This window comes from Stegostoma tigrinum, chromosome 2 (genome assembly GCF_030684315.1).
Source record: "Stegostoma tigrinum isolate sSteTig4 chromosome 2, sSteTig4.hap1, whole genome shotgun sequence".
Classification (NCBI taxonomy): Eukaryota; Metazoa; Chordata; class Chondrichthyes; order Orectolobiformes; family Stegostomatidae; genus Stegostoma; species Stegostoma tigrinum.
In genome coordinates this window covers 10186226-10206374 of record NC_081355.1, presented here as the reverse complement: position 1 = coordinate 10206374, position 20149 = coordinate 10186226, and the positions used below count along the sequence as shown (strand labels likewise).

Here is a 20149-nt window from a genome sequence, read left to right as displayed (position 1 = left end):
AAGTTAATTGGTTTGATAAATTAAATTAGCACAAATATTTCGTGAAATAAAAGAACATTTTCATTAGAACCATACAAGCTGTAATAAAGTCAAACATAATGGATAAAATAATCAATTTGTTTAAAAAGTAGAGCTATGTTGTAAAATTACTTTACTATCTGATGTCATTACTTCTCCATTAAATACATAAAATCTAATCAGATATTAAAAAAATTCAACATAATCAAAAGGTAGTACCTGAAACACTAGTTTTTTTTGTGACCACAGCACCTGGGTCGTACCTGAAGTGGCTAATTTTGCCTGTCACTGTGCAAACATCAGTATCACAGAAGCTACTTCGGGCTTCAACACTTGTGTCTGGAGAACAACAGCTACAAGATACATTTTGCAGCTCGAGATTCCAAAAAATTCATAAGATACCAAAATGAAATGCCAGAAGTTAAATCCAATGAATTGACCTACCTTTCTAGATTCCAGAAGCTGATGGATACCAACCACAACAAGTAAACCAAGACCAGTCAGGAACATGTACAGGAAGATTCTAGAAATAAAAGTGCTACGTATTAAATTCTATACCTAGATTGAATGGAGAGAGTTTCAGTTAGAAATAAAACAAAATTTTCAAACAGGTTTCAAGGGCCTGTCCCAAAGATTAATTCAGAATCACACTGACATAGGGTGGTGAGACGCATACGCATGGATTCCGTCATGTCATTGTCACTCTTCAGGTCTACCAGGAGTCAGTTACCATAGCAGTGACAGTCAATTCACTACAAGCATGACTAATCTGATTATGGAACCGACTCCACATTCCTGTCTCCTCCCAGTAACTTTAGACATGTGACTACCAAAGGAATCAATCTACTTTGCTTTACCTGCTCTGTGCAAGAGTGTCTCAGATTCAGACCCCCCCAAAAACCATTCCAACCTATGTATTAAAAAGGGAAACCCTGGGGTAATTTTAAATGCAAACAAGTAATCAAATGTTTGATTGTTGAGAAAGTGTTGACTGGTTTTAAATAACTTCAGTATGAATTTTGTTAATCTGTTCAGCTAGACAATATTTCATTCAAAACCTTAAACTCAGAATTCTATAGTGTGGCTAAGCTAAAATATCCCTCAAGATTGTCCAAACAAATTGCACTGTGGCATGAGGTTGGGAGGAGGACTGCCTACATCTTCCTCTCCCCTCACAAGAGACAGTTTCAGTTAAAATAAATTACCATCCATCTAATGGGATTTCTCCAACATTGAAACCAGAAGGTAAATGTGGATCATGATGAACTTTAGCCATAATAACATTTACACACTAGATATCACTGTCTTACAACACCATTTCAACTTTTAATGAAGTCATTTAATAATGAAGAGAGTCTTTTGAAGCTTTTCCGGTTTAAGCAGTTCCAAGGTTGTGGAAACTGGATGGACTTTGTTCACAAAATTGGAAGGTTTTGGGAGCTAAACAGGGTTAATTATTTCTCCAACATAAGTATTAATAATGCAAGTTGTACCTCCCGAATTCTACAGTCTGTGGTCAAGCACCCAGTCCTTCTGGTTCTCCCCTTGGGGGCATCTAGGAACTCTGCATTAATTTTTATTACATTTCGTTACACTTAGTCTAGTTTGAATATTCTGAATCCTATTTTCGGCATCCCGTTGGAAAATCATTCATCCATTAGGTATGTGATTGACAAGTCAAGATGCGATCTCCACTCAATTGTGGAATTAAGTGTTCGTGCATTGTATATACTTGATATTTTCATGGGTTAAAATGTTTCATCAGGATCTCAGTCACTGACCATAGCACTCCAATCAGGAATGTGCATTGGATTTATGATAGTTTTGAACTGGACACATTACCTCCCAAGGTCTGGGAAAGGTCCAGTTCAGATGCTGCTGCATTAGGGACGTAGTTTGAAATTAGAACTAAAACTAACAACTAGACAACCATTCAATCTATTCCACAAATCACTTACAATCTTAGTGCAAAAACGAGAGAGAGAGATACCATCTCTCCAACACTTACGTTTCTCCATCCAACCCATCTTCTCGCTCAGTTATCGTAACTGTCTGGTTGAACACGGCATCACGGTAAATATTACCCTAAAAGGCAGGAGAATATCACTCAGATACAGCAACCAAACTGCAGACACCATTTTACAACTCTGCTACATGACCCTCCTCAAAATAAAAACTAATAGATTGAGCTGGAAGCACTTACAGTGGCATCCCTGTAGTTCAGGTTGATTACCAATCCAAATGGCCGACCGCCCATAGGTTCAGCAGGGATAAACGAATACTCAAACGTGGCTTGGCGCTGGGACTGCACCAATGTGTTCAACTGTAGCGCTGTGAACTGCAACACGAGAGAGACACTTGCATTATTTGCCAGTTGCAACATTCTCACATTATTCTGCACTACAGGTAAAGGACATACTTTGGTCGAGAAGGAATGCTCTGCTGCAAAAATGTCAGCATCCAACTAGGCTGAAATTTATATGGTGAGCTACATTAGAAATCTGTTGGAACCAAAATTTTGAATGAGGTGCTACAGAATTTAGTGGATCCCACTTTCAACAGTTAGTAAGATGGCTGAAACGTACGCAAGATCACTTGACCACTGACCTGATTTGATTTCAGTTAAAAGGTTTCACATCACGTGTCAGATGCATCTAATTTAATTTAGTCATGAGGACTCATTAAAGAAGGAAAGTGCTTACATTCTGAATATAGAACTGATAATCTTGAGGATAACGAAATGAAGCATCCAAAGATTCCACAACAAATTCTTCATTGCCCTTATTGGTAAAACCAACCAAGAATTTCACAATGTTGTTAGCTGGGAAATCTACAAGACAGGAAAGAATGCACATTTGTTTAAAACAACTACACTAACTTTCAAACGCACCCCCCCAAATGTGCTGTCGAGGTGTGGGGTGTGGTGAGAATTTAAGATAAGGTTTGCCACAATAGCAAACATGATCCTCAGAAAAAATTTAAAGCAATACATTGATAATTTAAATGGGTAATTAAGCAAATGATAAGAATAACCTAGCATCAAAGCGCAATCATAAAGCCACTTACACCTTTGTAGTTAAAAAGCCGCGTCAGACAGAGGCAGAGCGCGTCAGACAGAGGCAGAGCGCGTCAGACAGAGGCAGAGCGCGTCAGACAGAGGCAGAGCGCGTCAGACAGAGGCAGAGCGCGTCAGACAGAGGCAGAGCGCGTCAGACAGAGGCAGAGCGCGTCAGACAGAGGCAGAGCGCGTCAGACAGAGGCAGAGCGCGTCAGACAGAGGCAGAGCGCGTCAGACAGAGGCAGAGCGCGTCAGACAGAGGCAGAGCGCGTCAGACAGAGGCAGAGCGCGTCAGACAGAGGCAGAGCGCGTCAGACAGAGGCAGAGCGCGTCAGACAGAGGCAGAGCGCGTCAGACAGAGGCAGAGCGCGTCAGACAGAGGCAGAGCGCGTCAGACAGAGGCAGAGCGCGTCAGACAGAGGCAGAGCGCGTCAGACAGAGGCAGAGCGCGTCAGACAGAGGCAGAGCGCGTCAGACAGAGGCAGAGCGCGTCAGACAGAGGCAGAGCGCGTCAGACAGAGGCAGAGCGCGTCAGACAGAGGCAGAGCGCGTCAGACAGAGGCAGAGCGCGTCAGACAGAGGCAGAGCGCGTCAGACAGAGGCAGAGCGCGTCAGACAGAGGCAGAGCGCGTCAGACAGAGGCAGAGCGCGTCAGACAGAGGCAGAGCGCGTCAGACAGAGGCAGAGCGCGTCAGACAGAGGCAGAGCGCGTCAGACAGAGGCAGAGCGCGTCAGACAGAGGCAGAGCGCGTCAGACAGAGGCAGAGCGCGTCAGACAGAGGCAGAGCGCGTCAGACAGAGGCAGAGCGCGTCAGACAGAGGCAGAGCGCGTCAGACAGAGGCAGAGCGCGTCAGACAGAGGCAGAGCGCGTCAGACAGAGGCAGAGCGCGTCAGACAGAGGCAGAGCGCGTCAGACAGAGGCAGAGCGCGTCAGACAGAGGCAGAGCGCGTCAGACAGAGGCAGAGCGCGTCAGACAGAGGCAGAGCGCGTCAGACAGAGGCAGAGCGCGTCAGACAGAGGCAGAGCGCGTCAGACAGAGGCAGAGCGCGTCAGACAGAGGCAGAGCGCGTCAGACAGAGGCAGAGCGCGTCAGACAGAGGCAGAGCGCGTCAGACAGAGGCAGAGCGCGTCAGACAGAGGCAGAGCGCGTCAGACAGAGGCAGAGCGCGTCAGACAGAGGCAGAGCGCGTCAGACAGAGGCAGAGCGCGTCAGACAGAGGCAGAGCGCGTCAGACAGAGGCAGAGCGCGTCAGACAGAGGCAGAGCGCGTCAGACAGAGGCAGAGCGCGTCAGACAGAGGCAGAGCGCGTCAGACAGAGGCAGAGCGCGTCAGACAGAGGCAGAGCGCGTCAGACAGAGGCAGAGCGCGTCAGACAGAGGCAGAGCGCGTCAGACAGAGGCAGAGCGCGTCAGACAGAGGCAGAGCGCGTCAGACAGAGGCAGAGCGCGTCAGACAGAGGCAGAGCGCGTCAGACAGAGGCAGAGCGCGTCAGACAGAGGCAGAGCGCGTCAGACAGAGGCAGAGCGCGTCAGACAGAGGCAGAGCGCGTCAGACAGAGGCAGAGCGCGTCAGACAGAGGCAGAGCGCGTCAGACAGAGGCAGAGCGCGTCAGACAGAGGCAGAGCGCGTCAGACAGAGGCAGAGCGCGTCAGACAGAGGCAGAGCGCGTCAGACAGAGGCAGAGCGCGTCAGACAGAGGCAGAGCGCGTCAGACAGAGGCAGAGCGCGTCAGACAGAGGCAGAGCGCGTCAGACAGAGGCAGAGCGCGTCAGACAGAGGCAGAGCGCGTCAGACAGAGGCAGAGCGCGTCAGACAGAGGCAGAGCGCGTCAGACAGAGGCAGAGCGCGTCAGACAGAGGCAGAGCGCGTCAGACAGAGGCAGAGCGCGTCAGACAGAGGCAGAGCGCGTCAGACAGAGGCAGAGCGCGTCAGACAGAGGCAGAGCGCGTCAGACAGAGGCAGAGCGCGTCAGACAGAGGCAGAGCGCGTCAGACAGAGGCAGAGCGCGTCAGACAGAGGCAGAGCGCGTCAGACAGAGGCAGAGCGCGTCAGACAGAGGCAGAGCGCGTCAGACAGAGGCAGAGCGCGTCAGACAGAGGCAGAGCGCGTCAGACAGAGGCAGAGCGCGTCAGACAGAGGCAGAGCGCGTCAGACAGAGGCAGAGCGCGTCAGACAGAGGCAGAGCGCGTCAGACAGAGGCAGAGCGCGTCAGACAGAGGCAGAGCGCGTCAGACAGAGGCAGAGCGCGTCAGACAGAGGCAGAGCGCGTCAGACAGAGGCAGAGCGCGTCAGACAGAGGCAGAGCGCGTCAGACAGAGGCAGAGCGCGTCAGACAGAGGCAGAGCGCGTCAGACAGAGGCAGAGCGCGTCAGACAGAGGCAGAGCGCGTCAGACAGAGGCAGAGCGCGTCAGACAGAGGCAGAGCGCGTCAGACAGAGGCAGAGCGCGTCAGACAGAGGCAGAGCGCGTCAGACAGAGGCAGAGCGCGTCAGACAGAGGCAGAGCGCGTCAGACAGAGGCAGAGCGCGTCAGACAGAGGCAGAGCGCGTCAGACAGAGGCAGAGCGCGTCAGACAGAGGCAGAGCGCGTCAGACAGAGGCAGAGCGCGTCAGACAGAGGCAGAGCGCGTCAGACAGAGGCAGAGCGCGTCAGACAGAGGCAGAGCGCGTCAGACAGAGGCAGAGCGCGTCAGACAGAGGCAGAGCGCGTCAGACAGAGGCAGAGCGCGTCAGACAGAGGCAGAGCGCGTCAGACAGAGGCAGAGCGCGTCAGACAGAGGCAGAGCGCGTCAGACAGAGGCAGAGCGCGTCAGACAGAGGCAGAGCGCGTCAGACAGAGGCAGAGCGCGTCAGACAGAGGCAGAGCGCGTCAGACAGAGGCAGAGCGCGTCAGACAGAGGCAGAGCGCGTCAGACAGAGGCAGAGCGCGTCAGACAGAGGCAGAGCGCGTCAGACAGAGGCAGAGCGCGTCAGACAGAGGCAGAGCGCGTCAGACAGAGGCAGAGCGCGTCAGACAGAGGCAGAGCGCGTCAGACAGAGGCAGAGCGCGTCAGACAGAGGCAGAGCGCGTCAGACAGAGGCAGAGCGCGTCAGACAGAGGCAGAGCGCGTCAGACAGAGGCAGAGCGCGTCAGACAGAGGCAGAGCGCGTCAGACAGAGGCAGAGCGCGTCAGACAGAGGCAGAGCGCGTCAGACAGAGGCAGAGCGCGTCAGACAGAGGCAGAGCGCGTCAGACAGAGGCAGAGCGCGTCAGACAGAGGCAGAGCGCGTCAGACAGAGGCAGAGCGCGTCAGACAGAGGCAGAGCGCGTCAGACAGAGGCAGAGCGCGTCAGACAGAGGCAGAGCGCGTCAGACAGAGGCAGAGCGCGTCAGACAGAGGCAGAGCGCGTCAGACAGAGGCAGAGCGCGTCAGACAGAGGCAGAGCGCGTCAGACAGAGGCAGAGCGCGTCAGACAGAGGCAGAGCGCGTCAGACAGAGGCAGAGCGCGTCAGACAGAGGCAGAGCGCGTCAGACAGAGGCAGAGCGCGTCAGACAGAGGCAGAGCGCGTCAGACAGAGGCAGAGCGCGTCAGACAGAGGCAGAGCGCGTCAGACAGAGGCAGAGCGCGTCAGACAGAGGCAGAGCGCGTCAGACAGAGGCAGAGCGCGTCAGACAGAGGCAGAGCGCGTCAGACAGAGGCAGAGCGCGTCAGACAGAGGCAGAGCGCGTCAGACAGAGGCAGAGCGCGTCAGACAGAGGCAGAGCGCGTCAGACAGAGGCAGAGCGCGTCAGACAGAGGCAGAGCGCGTCAGACAGAGGCAGAGCGCGTCAGACAGAGGCAGAGCGCGTCAGACAGAGGCAGAGCGCGTCAGACAGAGGCAGAGCGCGTCAGACAGAGGCAGAGCGCGTCAGACAGAGGCAGAGCGCGTCAGACAGAGGCAGAGCGCGTCAGACAGAGGCAGAGCGCGTCAGACAGAGGCAGAGCGCGTCAGACAGAGGCAGAGCGCGTCAGACAGAGGCAGAGCGCGTCAGACAGAGGCAGAGCGCGTCAGACAGAGGCAGAGCGCGTCAGACAGAGGCAGAGCGCGTCAGACAGAGGCAGAGCGCGTCAGACAGAGGCAGAGCGCGTCAGACAGAGGCAGAGCGCGTCAGACAGAGGCAGAGCGCGTCAGACAGAGGCAGAGCGCGTCAGACAGAGGCAGAGCGCGTCAGACAGAGGCAGAGCGCGTCAGACAGAGGCAGAGCGCGTCAGACAGAGGCAGAGCGCGTCAGACAGAGGCAGAGCGCGTCAGACAGAGGCAGAGCGCGTCAGACAGAGGCAGAGCGCGTCAGACAGAGGCAGAGCGCGTCAGACAGAGGCAGAGCGCGTCAGACAGAGGCAGAGCGCGTCAGACAGAGGCAGAGCGCGTCAGACAGAGGCAGAGCGCGTCAGACAGAGGCAGAGCGCGTCAGACAGAGGCAGAGCGCGTCAGACAGAGGCAGAGCGCGTCAGACAGAGGCAGAGCGCGTCAGACAGAGGCAGAGCGCGTCAGACAGAGGCAGAGCGCGTCAGACAGAGGCAGAGCGCGTCAGACAGAGGCAGAGCGCGTCAGACAGAGGCAGAGCGCGTCAGACAGAGGCAGAGCGCGTCAGACAGAGGCAGAGCGCGTCAGACAGAGGCAGAGCGCGTCAGACAGAGGCAGAGCGCGTCAGACAGAGGCAGAGCGCGTCAGACAGAGGCAGAGCGCGTCAGACAGAGGCAGAGCGCGTCAGACAGAGGCAGAGCGCGTCAGACAGAGGCAGAGCGCGTCAGACAGAGGCAGAGCGCGTCAGACAGAGGCAGAGCGCGTCAGACAGAGGCAGAGCGCGTCAGACAGAGGCAGAGCGCGTCAGACAGAGGCAGAGCGCGTCAGACAGAGGCAGAGCGCGTCAGACAGAGGCAGAGCGCGTCAGACAGAGGCAGAGCGCGTCAGACAGAGGCAGAGCGCGTCAGACAGAGGCAGAGCGCGTCAGACAGAGGCAGAGCGCGTCAGACAGAGGCAGAGCGCGTCAGACAGAGGCAGAGCGCGTCAGACAGAGGCAGAGCGCGTCAGACAGAGGCAGAGCGCGTCAGACAGAGGCAGAGCGCGTCAGACAGAGGCAGAGCGCGTCAGACAGAGGCAGAGCGCGTCAGACAGAGGCAGAGCGCGTCAGACAGAGGCAGAGCGCGTCAGACAGAGGCAGAGCGCGTCAGACAGAGGCAGAGCGCGTCAGACAGAGGCAGAGCGCGTCAGACAGAGGCAGAGCGCGTCAGACAGAGGCAGAGCGCGTCAGACAGAGGCAGAGCGCGTCAGACAGAGGCAGAGCGCGTCAGACAGAGGCAGAGCGCGTCAGACAGAGGCAGAGCGCGTCAGACAGAGGCAGAGCGCGTCAGACAGAGGCAGAGCGCGTCAGACAGAGGCAGAGCGCGTCAGACAGAGGCAGAGCGCGTCAGACAGAGGCAGAGCGCGTCAGACAGAGGCAGAGCGCGTCAGACAGAGGCAGAGCGCGTCAGACAGAGGCAGAGCGCGTCAGACAGAGGCAGAGCGCGTCAGACAGAGGCAGAGCGCGTCAGACAGAGGCAGAGCGCGTCAGACAGAGGCAGAGCGCGTCAGACAGAGGCAGAGCGCGTCAGACAGAGGCAGAGCGCGTCAGACAGAGGCAGAGCGCGTCAGACAGAGGCAGAGCGCGTCAGACAGAGGCAGAGCGCGTCAGACAGAGGCAGAGCGCGTCAGACAGAGGCAGAGCGCGTCAGACAGAGGCAGAGCGCGTCAGACAGAGGCAGAGCGCGTCAGACAGAGGCAGAGCGCGTCAGACAGAGGCAGAGCGCGTCAGACAGAGGCAGAGCGCGTCAGACAGAGGCAGAGCGCGTCAGACAGAGGCAGAGCGCGTCAGACAGAGGCAGAGCGCGTCAGACAGAGGCAGAGCGCGTCAGACAGAGGCAGAGCGCGTCAGACAGAGGCAGAGCGCGTCAGACAGAGGCAGAGCGCGTCAGACAGAGGCAGAGCGCGTCAGACAGAGGCAGAGCGCGTCAGACAGAGGCAGAGCGCGTCAGACAGAGGCAGAGCGCGTCAGACAGAGGCAGAGCGCGTCAGACAGAGGCAGAGCGCGTCAGACAGAGGCAGAGCGCGTCAGACAGAGGCAGAGCGCGTCAGACAGAGGCAGAGCGCGTCAGACAGAGGCAGAGCGCGTCAGACAGAGGCAGAGCGCGTCAGACAGAGGCAGAGCGCGTCAGACAGAGGCAGAGCGCGTCAGACAGAGGCAGAGCGCGTCAGACAGAGGCAGAGCGCGTCAGACAGAGGCAGAGCGCGTCAGACAGAGGCAGAGCGCGTCAGACAGAGGCAGAGCGCGTCAGACAGAGGCAGAGCGCGTCAGACAGAGGCAGAGCGCGTCAGACAGAGGCAGAGCGCGTCAGACAGAGGCAGAGCGCGTCAGACAGAGGCAGAGCGCGTCAGACAGAGGCAGAGCGCGTCAGACAGAGGCAGAGCGCGTCAGACAGAGGCAGAGCGCGTCAGACAGAGGCAGAGCGCGTCAGACAGAGGCAGAGCGCGTCAGACAGAGGCAGAGCGCGTCAGACAGAGGCAGAGCGCGTCAGACAGAGGCAGAGCGCGTCAGACAGAGGCAGAGCGCGTCAGACAGAGGCAGAGCGCGTCAGACAGAGGCAGAGCGCGTCAGACAGAGGCAGAGCGCGTCAGACAGAGGCAGAGCGCGTCAGACAGAGGCAGAGCGCGTCAGACAGAGGCAGAGCGCGTCAGACAGAGGCAGAGCGCGTCAGACAGAGGCAGAGCGCGTCAGACAGAGGCAGAGCGCGTCAGACAGAGGCAGAGCGCGTCAGACAGAGGCAGAGCGCGTCAGACAGAGGCAGAGCGCGTCAGACAGAGGCAGAGCGCGTCAGACAGAGGCAGAGCGCGTCAGACAGAGGCAGAGCGCGTCAGACAGAGGCAGAGCGCGTCAGACAGAGGCAGAGCGCGTCAGACAGAGGCAGAGCGCGTCAGACAGAGGCAGAGCGCGTCAGACAGAGGCAGAGCGCGTCAGACAGAGGCAGAGCGCGTCAGACAGAGGCAGAGCGCGTCAGACAGAGGCAGAGCGCGTCAGACAGAGGCAGAGCGCGTCAGACAGAGGCAGAGCGCGTCAGACAGAGGCAGAGCGCGTCAGACAGAGGCAGAGCGCGTCAGACAGAGGCAGAGCGCGTCAGACAGAGGCAGAGCGCGTCAGACAGAGGCAGAGCGCGTCAGACAGAGGCAGAGCGCGTCAGACAGAGGCAGAGCGCGTCAGACAGAGGCAGAGCGCGTCAGACAGAGGCAGAGCGCGTCAGACAGAGGCAGAGCGCGTCAGACAGAGGCAGAGCGCGTCAGACAGAGGCAGAGCGCGTCAGACAGAGGCAGAGCGCGTCAGACAGAGGCAGAGCGCGTCAGACAGAGGCAGAGCGCGTCAGACAGAGGCAGAGCGCGTCAGACAGAGCCAGAGCAGAGCGCGTCAGACAGAGGCAGAGCGCGTCAGACAGAGGCAGAGCGCGTCAGACAGAGGCAGAGCGCGTCAGACAGAGGCAGAGCGCGTCAGACAGAGGCAGAGCGCGTCAGACAGAGGCAGAGCGCGTCAGACAGAGGCAGAGCGCGTCAGACAGAGGCAGAGCGCGTCAGACAGAGGCAGAGCGCGTCAGACAGAGGCAGAGCGCGTCAGACAGAGGCAGAGCGCGTCAGACAGAGGCAGAGCGCGTCAGACAGAGGCAGAGCGCGTCAGACAGAGGCAGAGCGCGTCAGACAGAGGCAGAGCGCGTCAGACAGAGGCAGAGCGCGTCAGACAGAGGCAGAGCGCGTCAGACAGAGGCAGAGCGCGTCAGACAGAGGCAGAGCGCGTCAGACAGAGGCAGAGCGCGTCAGACAGAGGCAGAGCGCGTCAGACAGAGGCAGAGCGCGTCAGACAGAGGCAGAGCGCGTCAGACAGAGGCAGAGCGCGTCAGACAGAGGCAGAGCGCGTCAGACAGAGGCAGAGCGCGTCAGACAGAGGCAGAGCGCGTCAGACAGAGGCAGAGCGCGTCAGACAGAGGCAGAGCGCGTCAGACAGAGGCAGAGCGCGTCAGACAGAGGCAGAGCGCGTCAGACAGAGGCAGAGCGCGTCAGACAGAGGCAGAGCGCGTCAGACAGAGGCAGAGCGCGTCAGACAGAGGCAGAGCGCGTCAGACAGAGGCAGAGCGCGTCAGACAGAGGCAGAGCGCGTCAGACAGAGGCAGAGCGCGTCAGACAGAGGCAGAGCGCGTCAGACAGAGGCAGAGCGCGTCAGACAGAGGCAGAGCGCGTCAGACAGAGGCAGAGCGCGTCAGACAGAGGCAGAGCGCGTCAGACAGAGGCAGAGCGCGTCAGACAGAGGCAGAGCGCGTCAGACAGAGGCAGAGCGCGTCAGACAGAGGCAGAGCGCGTCAGACAGAGGCAGAGCGCGTCAGACAGAGGCAGAGCGCGTCAGACAGAGGCAGAGCGCGTCAGACAGAGGCAGAGCGCGTCAGACAGAGGCAGAGCGCGTCAGACAGAGGCAGAGCGCGTCAGACAGAGGCAGAGCGCGTCAGACAGAGGCAGAGCGCGTCAGACAGAGGCAGAGCGCGTCAGACAGAGGCAGAGCGCGTCAGACAGAGGCAGAGCGCGTCAGACAGAGGCAGAGCGCGTCAGACAGAGGCAGAGCGCGTCAGACAGAGGCAGAGCGCGTCAGACAGAGGCAGAGCGCGTCAGACAGAGGCAGAGCGCGTCAGACAGAGGCAGAGCGCGTCAGACAGAGGCAGAGCGCGTCAGACAGAGGCAGAGCGCGTCAGACAGAGGCAGAGCGCGTCAGACAGAGGCAGAGCGCGTCAGACAGAGGCAGAGCGCGTCAGACAGAGGCAGAGCGCGTCAGACAGAGGCAGAGCGCGTCAGACAGAGGCAGAGCGCGTCAGACAGAGGCAGAGCGCGTCAGACAGAGGCAGAGCGCGTCAGACAGAGGCAGAGCGCGTCAGACAGAGGCAGAGCGCGTCAGACAGAGGCAGAGCGCGTCAGACAGAGGCAGAGCGCGTCAGACAGAGGCAGAGCGCGTCAGACAGAGGCAGAGCGCGTCAGACAGAGGCAGAGCGCGTCAGACAGAGGCAGAGCGCGTCAGACAGAGGCAGAGCGCGTCAGACAGAGGCAGAGCGCGTCAGACAGAGGCAGAGCGCGTCAGACAGAGGCAGAGCGCGTCAGACAGAGGCAGAGCGCGTCAGACAGAGGCAGAGCGCGTCAGACAGAGGCAGAGCGCGTCAGACAGAGGCAGAGCGCGTCAGACAGAGGCAGAGCGCGTCAGACAGAGGCAGAGCGCGTCAGACAGAGGCAGAGCGCGTCAGACAGAGGCAGAGCGCGTCAGACAGAGGCAGAGCGCGTCAGACAGAGGCAGAGCGCGTCAGACAGAGGCAGAGCGCGTCAGACAGAGGCAGAGCGCGTCAGACAGAGGCAGAGCGCGTCAGACAGAGGCAGAGCGCGTCAGACAGAGGCAGAGCGCGTCAGACAGAGGCAGAGCGCGTCAGACAGAGGCAGAGCGCGTCAGACAGAGGCAGAGCGCGTCAGACAGAGGCAGAGCGCGTCAGACAGAGGCAGAGCGCGTCAGACAGAGGCAGAGCGCGTCAGACAGAGGCAGAGCGCGTCAGACAGAGGCAGAGCGCGTCAGACAGAGGCAGAGCGCGTCAGACAGAGGCAGAGCGCGTCAGACAGAGGCAGAGCGCGTCAGACAGAGGCAGAGCGCGTCAGACAGAGGCAGAGCGCGTCAGACAGAGGCAGAGCGCGTCAGACAGAGGCAGAGCGCGTCAGACAGAGGCAGAGCGCGTCAGACAGAGGCAGAGCGCGTCAGACAGAGGCAGAGCGCGTCAGACAGAGGCAGAGCGCGTCAGACAGAGGCAGAGCGCGTCAGACAGAGGCAGAGCGCGTCAGACAGAGGCAGAGCGCGTCAGACAGAGGCAGAGCGCGTCAGACAGAGGCAGAGCGCGTCAGACAGAGGCAGAGCGCGTCAGACAGAGGCAGAGCGCGTCAGACAGAGGCAGAGCGCGTCAGACAGAGGCAGAGCGCGTCAGACAGAGGCAGAGCGCGTCAGACAGAGGCAGAGCGCGTCAGACAGAGGCAGAGCGCGTCAGACAGAGGCAGAGCGCGTCAGACAGAGGCAGAGCGCGTCAGACAGAGGCAGAGCGCGTCAGACAGAGGCAGAGCGCGTCAGACAGAGGCAGAGCGCGTCAGACAGAGGCAGAGCGCGTCAGACAGAGGCAGAGCGTCAGACAGAGGCAGAGCGCGTCAGACAGAGGCAGAGCGCGTCAGACAGAGGCAGAGCGCGTCAGACAGAGGCAGAGCGCGTCAGACAGAGGCAGAGCGCGTCAGACAGAGGCAGAGCGCGTCAGACAGAGGCAGAGCGCGTCAGACAGAGGCAGAGCGCGTCAGACAGAGGCAGAGCGCGTCAGACAGAGGCAGAGCGCGTCAGACAGAGGCAGAGCGCGTCAGACAGAGGCAGAGCGCGTCAGACAGAGGCAGAGCGCGTCAGACAGAGGCAGAGCGCGTCAGACAGAGGCAGAGCGCGTCAGACAGAGGCAGAGCGCGTCAGACAGAGGCAGAGCGCGTCAGACAGAGGCAGAGCGCGTCAGACAGAGGCAGAGCGCGTCAGACAGAGGCAGAGCGCGTCAGACAGAGGCAGAGCGCGTCAGACAGAGGCAGAGCGCGTCAGACAGAGGCAGAGCGCGTCAGACAGAGGCAGAGCGCGTCAGACAGAGGCAGAGCGCGTCAGACAGAGGCAGAGCGCGTCAGACAGAGGCAGAGCGCGTCAGACAGAGGCAGAGCGCGTCAGACAGAGGCAGAGCGCGTCAGACAGAGGCAGAGCGCGTCAGACAGAGGCAGAGCGCGTCAGACAGAGGCAGAGCGCGTCAGACAGAGGCAGAGCGCGTCAGACAGAGGCAGAGCGCGTCAGACAGAGGCAGAGCGCGTCAGACAGAGGCAGAGCGCGTCAGACAGAGGCAGAGCGCGTCAGACAGAGGCAGAGCGCGTCAGACAGAGGCAGAGCGCGTCAGACAGAGGCAGAGCGCGTCAGACAGAGGCAGAGCGCGTCAGACAGAGGCAGAGCGCGTCAGACAGAGGCAGAGCGCGTCAGACAGAGGCAGAGCGCGTCAGACAGAGGCAGAGCGCGTCAGACAGAGGCAGAGCGCGTCAGACAGAGGCAGAGCGCGTCAGACAGAGGCAGAGCGCGTCAGACAGAGGCAGAGCGCGTCAGACAGAGGCAGAGCGCGTCAGACAGAGGCAGAGCGCGTCAGACAGAGGCAGAGCGCGTCAGACAGAGGCAGAGCGCGTCAGACAGAGGCAGAGCGCGTCAGACAGAGGCAGAGCGCGTCAGACAGAGGCAGAGCGCGTCAGACAGAGGCAGAGCGCGTCAGACAGAGGCAGAGCGCGTCAGACAGAGGCAGAGCGCGTCAGACAGAGGCAGAGCGCGTCAGACAGAGGCAGAGCGCGTCAGACAGAGGCAGAGCGCGTCAGACAGAGGCAGAGCGCGTCAGACAGAGGCAGAGCGCGTCAGACAGAGGCAGAGCGCGTCAGACAGAGGCAGAGCGCGTCAGACAGAGGCAGAGCGCGTCAGACAGAGGCAGAGCGCGTCAGACAGAGGCAGAGCGCGTCAGACAGAGGCAGAGCGCGTCAGACAGAGGCAGAGCGCGTCAGACAGAGGCAGAGCGCGTCAGACAGAGGCAGAGCGCGTCAGACAGAGGCAGAGCGCGTCAGACAGAGGCAGAGCGCGTCAGACAGAGGCAGAGCGCGTCAGACAGAGGCAGAGCGCGTCAGACAGAGGCAGAGCGCGTCAGACAGAGGCAGAGCGCGTCAGACAGAGGCAGAGCGCGTCAGACAGAGGCAGAGCGCGTCAGACAGAGGCAGAGCGCGTCAGACAGAGGCAGAGCGCGTCAGACAGAGGCAGAGCGCGTCAGACAGAGGCAGAGCGCGTCAGACAGAGGCAGAGCGCGTCAGACAGAGGCAGAGCGCGTCAGACAGAGGCAGAGCGCGTCAGACAGAGGCAGAGCGCGTCAGACAGAGGCAGAGCGCGTCAGACAGAGGCAGAGCGCGTCAGACAGAGGCAGAGCGCGTCAGACAGAGGCAGAGCGCGTCAGACAGAGGCAGAGCGCGTCAGACAGAGGCAGAGCGCGTCAGACAGAGGCAGAGCGCGTCAGACAGAGGCAGAGCGCGTCAGACAGAGGCAGAGCGCGTCAGACAGAGGCAGAGCGCGTCAGACAGAGGCAGAGCGCGTCAGACAGAGGCAGAGCGCGTCAGACAGAGGCAGAGCGCGTCAGACAGAGGCAGAGCGCGTCAGACAGAGGCAGAGCGCGTCAGACAGAGGCAGAGCGCGTCAGACAGAGGCAGAGCGCGTCAGACAGAGGCAGAGCGCGTCAGACAGAGGCAGAGCGCGTCAGACAGAGGCAGAGCGCGTCAGACAGAGGCAGAGCGCGTCAGACAGAGGCAGAGCGCGTCAGACAGAGGCAGAGCGCGTCAGACAGAGGCAGAGCGCGTCAGACAGAGGCAGAGCGCGTCAGACAGAGGCAGAGCGCGTCAGACAGAGGCAGAGCGCGTCAGACAGAGGCAGAGCGCGTCAGACAGAGGCAGAGCGCGTCAGACAGAGGCAGAGCGCGTCAGACAGAGGCAGAGCGCGTCAGACAGAGGCAGAGCGCGTCAGACAGAGGCAGAGCGCGTCAGACAGAGGCAGAGCGCGTCAGACAGAGGCAGAGCGCGTCAGACAGAGGCAGAGCGCGTCAGACAGAGGCAGAGCGCGTCAGACAGAGGCAGAGCGCGTCAGACAGAGGCAGAGCGCGTCAGACAGAGGCAGAGCGCGTCAGACAGAGGCAGAGCGCGTCAGACAGAGGCAGAGCGCGTCAGACAGAGGCAGAGCGCGTCAGACAGAGGCAGAGCGCGTCAGACAGAGGCAGAGCGCGTCAGACAGAGGCAGAGCGCGTCAGACAGAGGCAGAGCGCGTCAGACAGAGGCAGAGCGCGTCAGACAGAGGCAGAGCGCGTCAGACAGAGGCAGAGCGCGTCAGACAGAGGCAGAGCGCGTCAGACAGAGGCAGAGCGCGTCAGACAGAGGCAGAGCGCGTCAGACAGAGGCAGAGCGCGTCAGACAGAGGCAGAGCGCGTCAGACAGAGGCAGAGCGCGTCAGACAGAGGCAGAGCGCGTCAGACAGAGGCAGAGCGCGTCAGACAGAGGCAGAGCGCGTCAGACAGAGGCAGAGCGCGTCAGACAGAGGCAGAGCGCGTCAGACAGAGGCAGAGCGCGTCAGACAGAGGCAGAGCGCGTCAGACAGAGGCAGAGCGCGTCAGACAGAGGCAGAGCGCGTCAGACAGAGGCAGAGCGCGTCAGACAGAGGCAGAGCGCGTCAGACAGAGGCAGAGCGCGTCAGACAGAGGCAGAGCGCGTCAGACAGAGGCAGAGCGCGTCAGACAGAGGCAGAGCGCGTCAGACAGAGGCAGAGCGCGTCAGACAGAGGCAGAGCGCGTCAGACAGAGGCAGAGCGCGTCAGACAGAGGCAGAGCGCGTCAGACAGAGGCAGAGCGCGTCAGACAGAGGCAGAGCGCGTCAGACAGAGGCAGAGCGCGTCAGACAGAGGCAGAGCGCGTCAGACAGAGGCAGAGCGCGTCAGACAGAGGCAGAGCGCGTCAGACAGAGGCAGAGCGCGTCAGACAGAGGCAGAGCGCGTCAGACAGAGGCAGAGCGCGTCAGACAGAGGCAGAGCGCGTCAGACAGAGGCAGAGCGCGTCAGACAGAGGCAGAGCGCGTCAGACAGAGGCAGAGCGCGTCAGACAGAGGCAGAGCGCGTCAGACAGAGGCAGAGCGCGTCAGACAGAGGCAGAGCGCGTCAGACAGAGGCAGAGCGCGTCAGACAGAGGCAGAGCGCGTCAGACAGAGGCAGAGCGCGTCAGACAGAGGCAGAGCGCGTCAGACAGAGGCAGAGCGCGTCAGACAGAGGCAGAGCGCGTCAGACAGAGGCAGAGCGCGTCAGACAGAGGCAGAGCGCGTCAGACAGAGGCAGAGCGCGTCAGACAGAGGCAGAGCGCGTCAGACAGAGGCAGAGCGCGTCAGACAGAGGCAGAGCGCGTCAGACAGAGGCAGAGCGCGTCAGACAGAGGCAGAGCGCGTCAGACAGAGGCAGAGCGCGTCAGACAGAGGCAGAGCGCGTCAGACAGAGGCAGAGCGCGTCAGACAGAGGCAGAGCGCGTCAGACAGAGGCAGAGCGCGTCAGACAGAGGCAGAGCGCGTCAGACAGAGGCAGAGCGCGTCAGACAGAGGCAGAGCGCGTCAGACAGAGGCAGAGCGCGTCAGACAGAGGCAGAGCGCGTCAGACAGAGGCAGAGCGCGTCAGACAGAGGCAGAGCGCGTCAGACAGAGGCAGAGCGCGTCAGACAGAGGCAGAGCGCGTCAGACAGAGGCAGAGCGCGTCAGACAGAGGCAGAGCGCGTCAGACAGAGGCAGAGCGCGTCAGACAGAGGCAGAGCGCGTCAGACAGAGGCAGAGCGCGTCAGACAGAGGCAGAGCGCGTCAGACAGAGGCAGAGCGCGTCAGACAGAGGCAGAGCGCGTCAGACAGAGGCAGAGCGCGTCAGACAGAGGCAGAGCGCGTCAGACAGAGGCAGAGCGCGTCAGACAGAGGCAGAGCGCGTCAGACAGAGGCAGAGCGCGTCAGACAGAGGCAGAGCGCGTCAGACAGAGGCAGAGCGCGTCAGACAGAGGCAGAGCGCGTCAGACAGAGGCAGAGCGCGTCAGACAGAGGCAGAGCGCGTCAGACAGAGGCAGAGCGCGTCAGACAGAGGCAGAGCGCGTCAGACAGAGGCAGAGCGCGTCAGACAGAGGCAGAGCGCGTCAGACAGAGGCAGAGCGCGTCAGACAGAGGCAGAGCGCGTCAGACAGAGGCAGAGCGCGTCAGACAGAGGCAGAGCGCGTCAGACAGAGGCAGAGCGCGTCAGACAGAGGCAGAGCGCGTCAGACAGAGGCAGAGCGCGTCAGACAGAGGCAGAGCGCGTCAGACAGAGGCAGAGCGCGTCAGACAGAGGCAGAGCGCGTCAGACAGAGGCAGAGCGCGTCAGACAGAGGCAGAGCGCGTCAGACAGAGGCAGAGCGCGTCAGACAGAGGCAGAGCGCGTCAGACAGAGGCAGAGCGCGTCAGACAGAGGCAGAGCGCGTCAGACAGAGGCAGAGCGCGTCAGACAGAGGCAGAGCGCGTCAGACAGAGGCAGAGCGCGTCAGACAGAGGCAGAGCGCGTCAGACAGAGGCAGAGCGCGTCAGACAGAGGCAGAGCGCGTCAGACAGAGGCAGAGCGCGTCAGACAGAGGCAGAGCGCGTCAGACAGAGGCAGAGCGCGTCAGACAGAGGCAGAGCGCGTCAGACAGAGGCAGAGCGCGTCAGACAGAGGCAGAGCGCGTCAGACAGAGGCAGAGCGCGTCAGACAGAGGCAGAGCGCGTCAGACAGAGGCAGAGCGCGTCAGACAGAGGCAGAGCGCGTCAGACAGAGGCAGAGCGCGTCAGACAGAGGCAGAGCGCGTCAGACAGAGGCAGAGCGCGTCAGACAGAGGCAGAGCGCGTCAGACAGAGGCAGAGCGCGTCAGACAGAGGCAGAGCGCGTCAGACAGAGGCAGAGCGCGTCAGACAGAGGCAGAGCGCGTCAGACAGAGGCAGAGCGCGTCAGACAGAGGCAGAGCGCGTCAGACAGAGGCAGAGCGCGTCAGACAGAGGCAGAGCGCGTCAGACAGAGGCAGAGCGCGTCAGACAGAGGCAGAGCGCGTCAGACAGAGGCAGAGCGCGTCAGACAGAGGCAGAGCGCGTCAGACAGAGGCAGAGCGCGTCAGACAGAGGCAGAGCGCGTCAGACAGAGGCAGAGCGCGTCAGACAGAGGCAGAGCGCGTCAGACAGAGGCAGAGCGCGTCAGACAGAGGCAGAGCGCGTCAGACAGAGGCAGAGCGCGTCAGACAGAGGCAGAGCGCGTCAGACAGAGGCAGAGCGCGTCAGACAGAGGCAGAGCGCGTCAGACAGAGGCAGAGCGCGTCAGACAGAGGCAGAGCGCGTCAGACAGAGGCAGAGCGCGTCAGACAGAGGCAGAGCGCGTCAGACAGAGGCAGAGCGCGTCAGACAGAGGCAGAGCGCGTCAGACAGAGGCAGAGCGCGTCAGACAGAGGCAGAGCGCGTCAGACAGAGGCAGAGCGCGTCAGACAGAGGCAGAGCGCGTCAGACAGAGGCAGAGCGCGTCAGACAGAGGCAGAGCGCGTCAGACAGAGGCAGAGCGCGTCAGACAGAGGCAGAGCGCGTCAGACAGAGGCAGAGCGCGTCAGACAGAGGCAGAGCGCGTCAGACAGAGGCAGAGCGCGTCAGACAGAGGCAGAGCGCGTCAGACAGAGGCAGAGCGCGTCAGACAGAGGCAGAGCGCGTCAGACAGAGGCAGAGCGCGTCAGACAGAGGCAGAGCGCGTCAGACAGAGGCAGAGCGCGTCAGACAGAGGCAGAGCGCGTCAGACAGAGGCAGAGCGCGTCAGACAGAGGCAGAGCGCGTCAGACAGAGGCAGAGCGCGTCAGACAGAGGCAGAGCGCGTCAGACAGAGGCAGAGCGCGTCAGACAGAGGCAGAGCGCGTCAGACAGAGGCAGAGCGCGTCAGACAGAGGCAGAGCGCGTCAGACAGAGGCAGAGCGCGTCAGACAGAGGCAGAGCGCGTCAGACAGAGGCAGAGCGCGTCAGACAGAGGCAGAGCGCGTCAGACAGAGGCAGAGCGCGTCAGACAGAGGCAGAGCGCGTCAGACAGAGGCAGAGCGCGTCAGACAGAGGCAGAGCGCGTCAGACAGAGGCAGAGCGCGTCAGACAGAGGCAGAGCGCGTCAGACAGAGGCAGAGCGCGTCAGACAGAGGCAGAGCGCGTCAGACAGAGGCAGAGCGCGTCAGACAGAGGCAGAGCGCGTCAGACAGAGGCAGAGCGCGTCAGACAGAGGCAGAGCGCGTCAGACAGAGGCAGAGCGCGTCAGACAGAGGCAGAGCGCGTCAGACAGAGGCAGAGCGCGTCAGACAGAGGCAGAGCGCGTCAGACAGAGGCAGAGCGCGTCAGACAGAGGCAGAGCGC

At 60.8% G+C, this 20149-nt stretch overlaps 1 protein-coding gene across 1 annotated transcript in view; it reads right to left on the bottom strand.

Moving 5' to 3' along the window:
• Positions 1–20149, bottom strand: part of ssr1 (signal sequence receptor, alpha) — a 41035-nt gene that overhangs the window by 6413 nt on the left and 14473 nt on the right. Inside the window, exons 4-7 of the mRNA XM_048562189.2 lie at positions 2721–2848; positions 2222–2356; positions 2027–2103; positions 463–541 (exon numbers count right to left, since the gene is read on the bottom strand). Of these exons, the coding sequence (XP_048418146.2) occupies positions 463–541; positions 2027–2103; positions 2222–2356; positions 2721–2848 (419 nt within the window). The remainder of the gene's footprint in view (positions 1–462; positions 542–2026; positions 2104–2221; positions 2357–2720; positions 2849–20149) is intronic.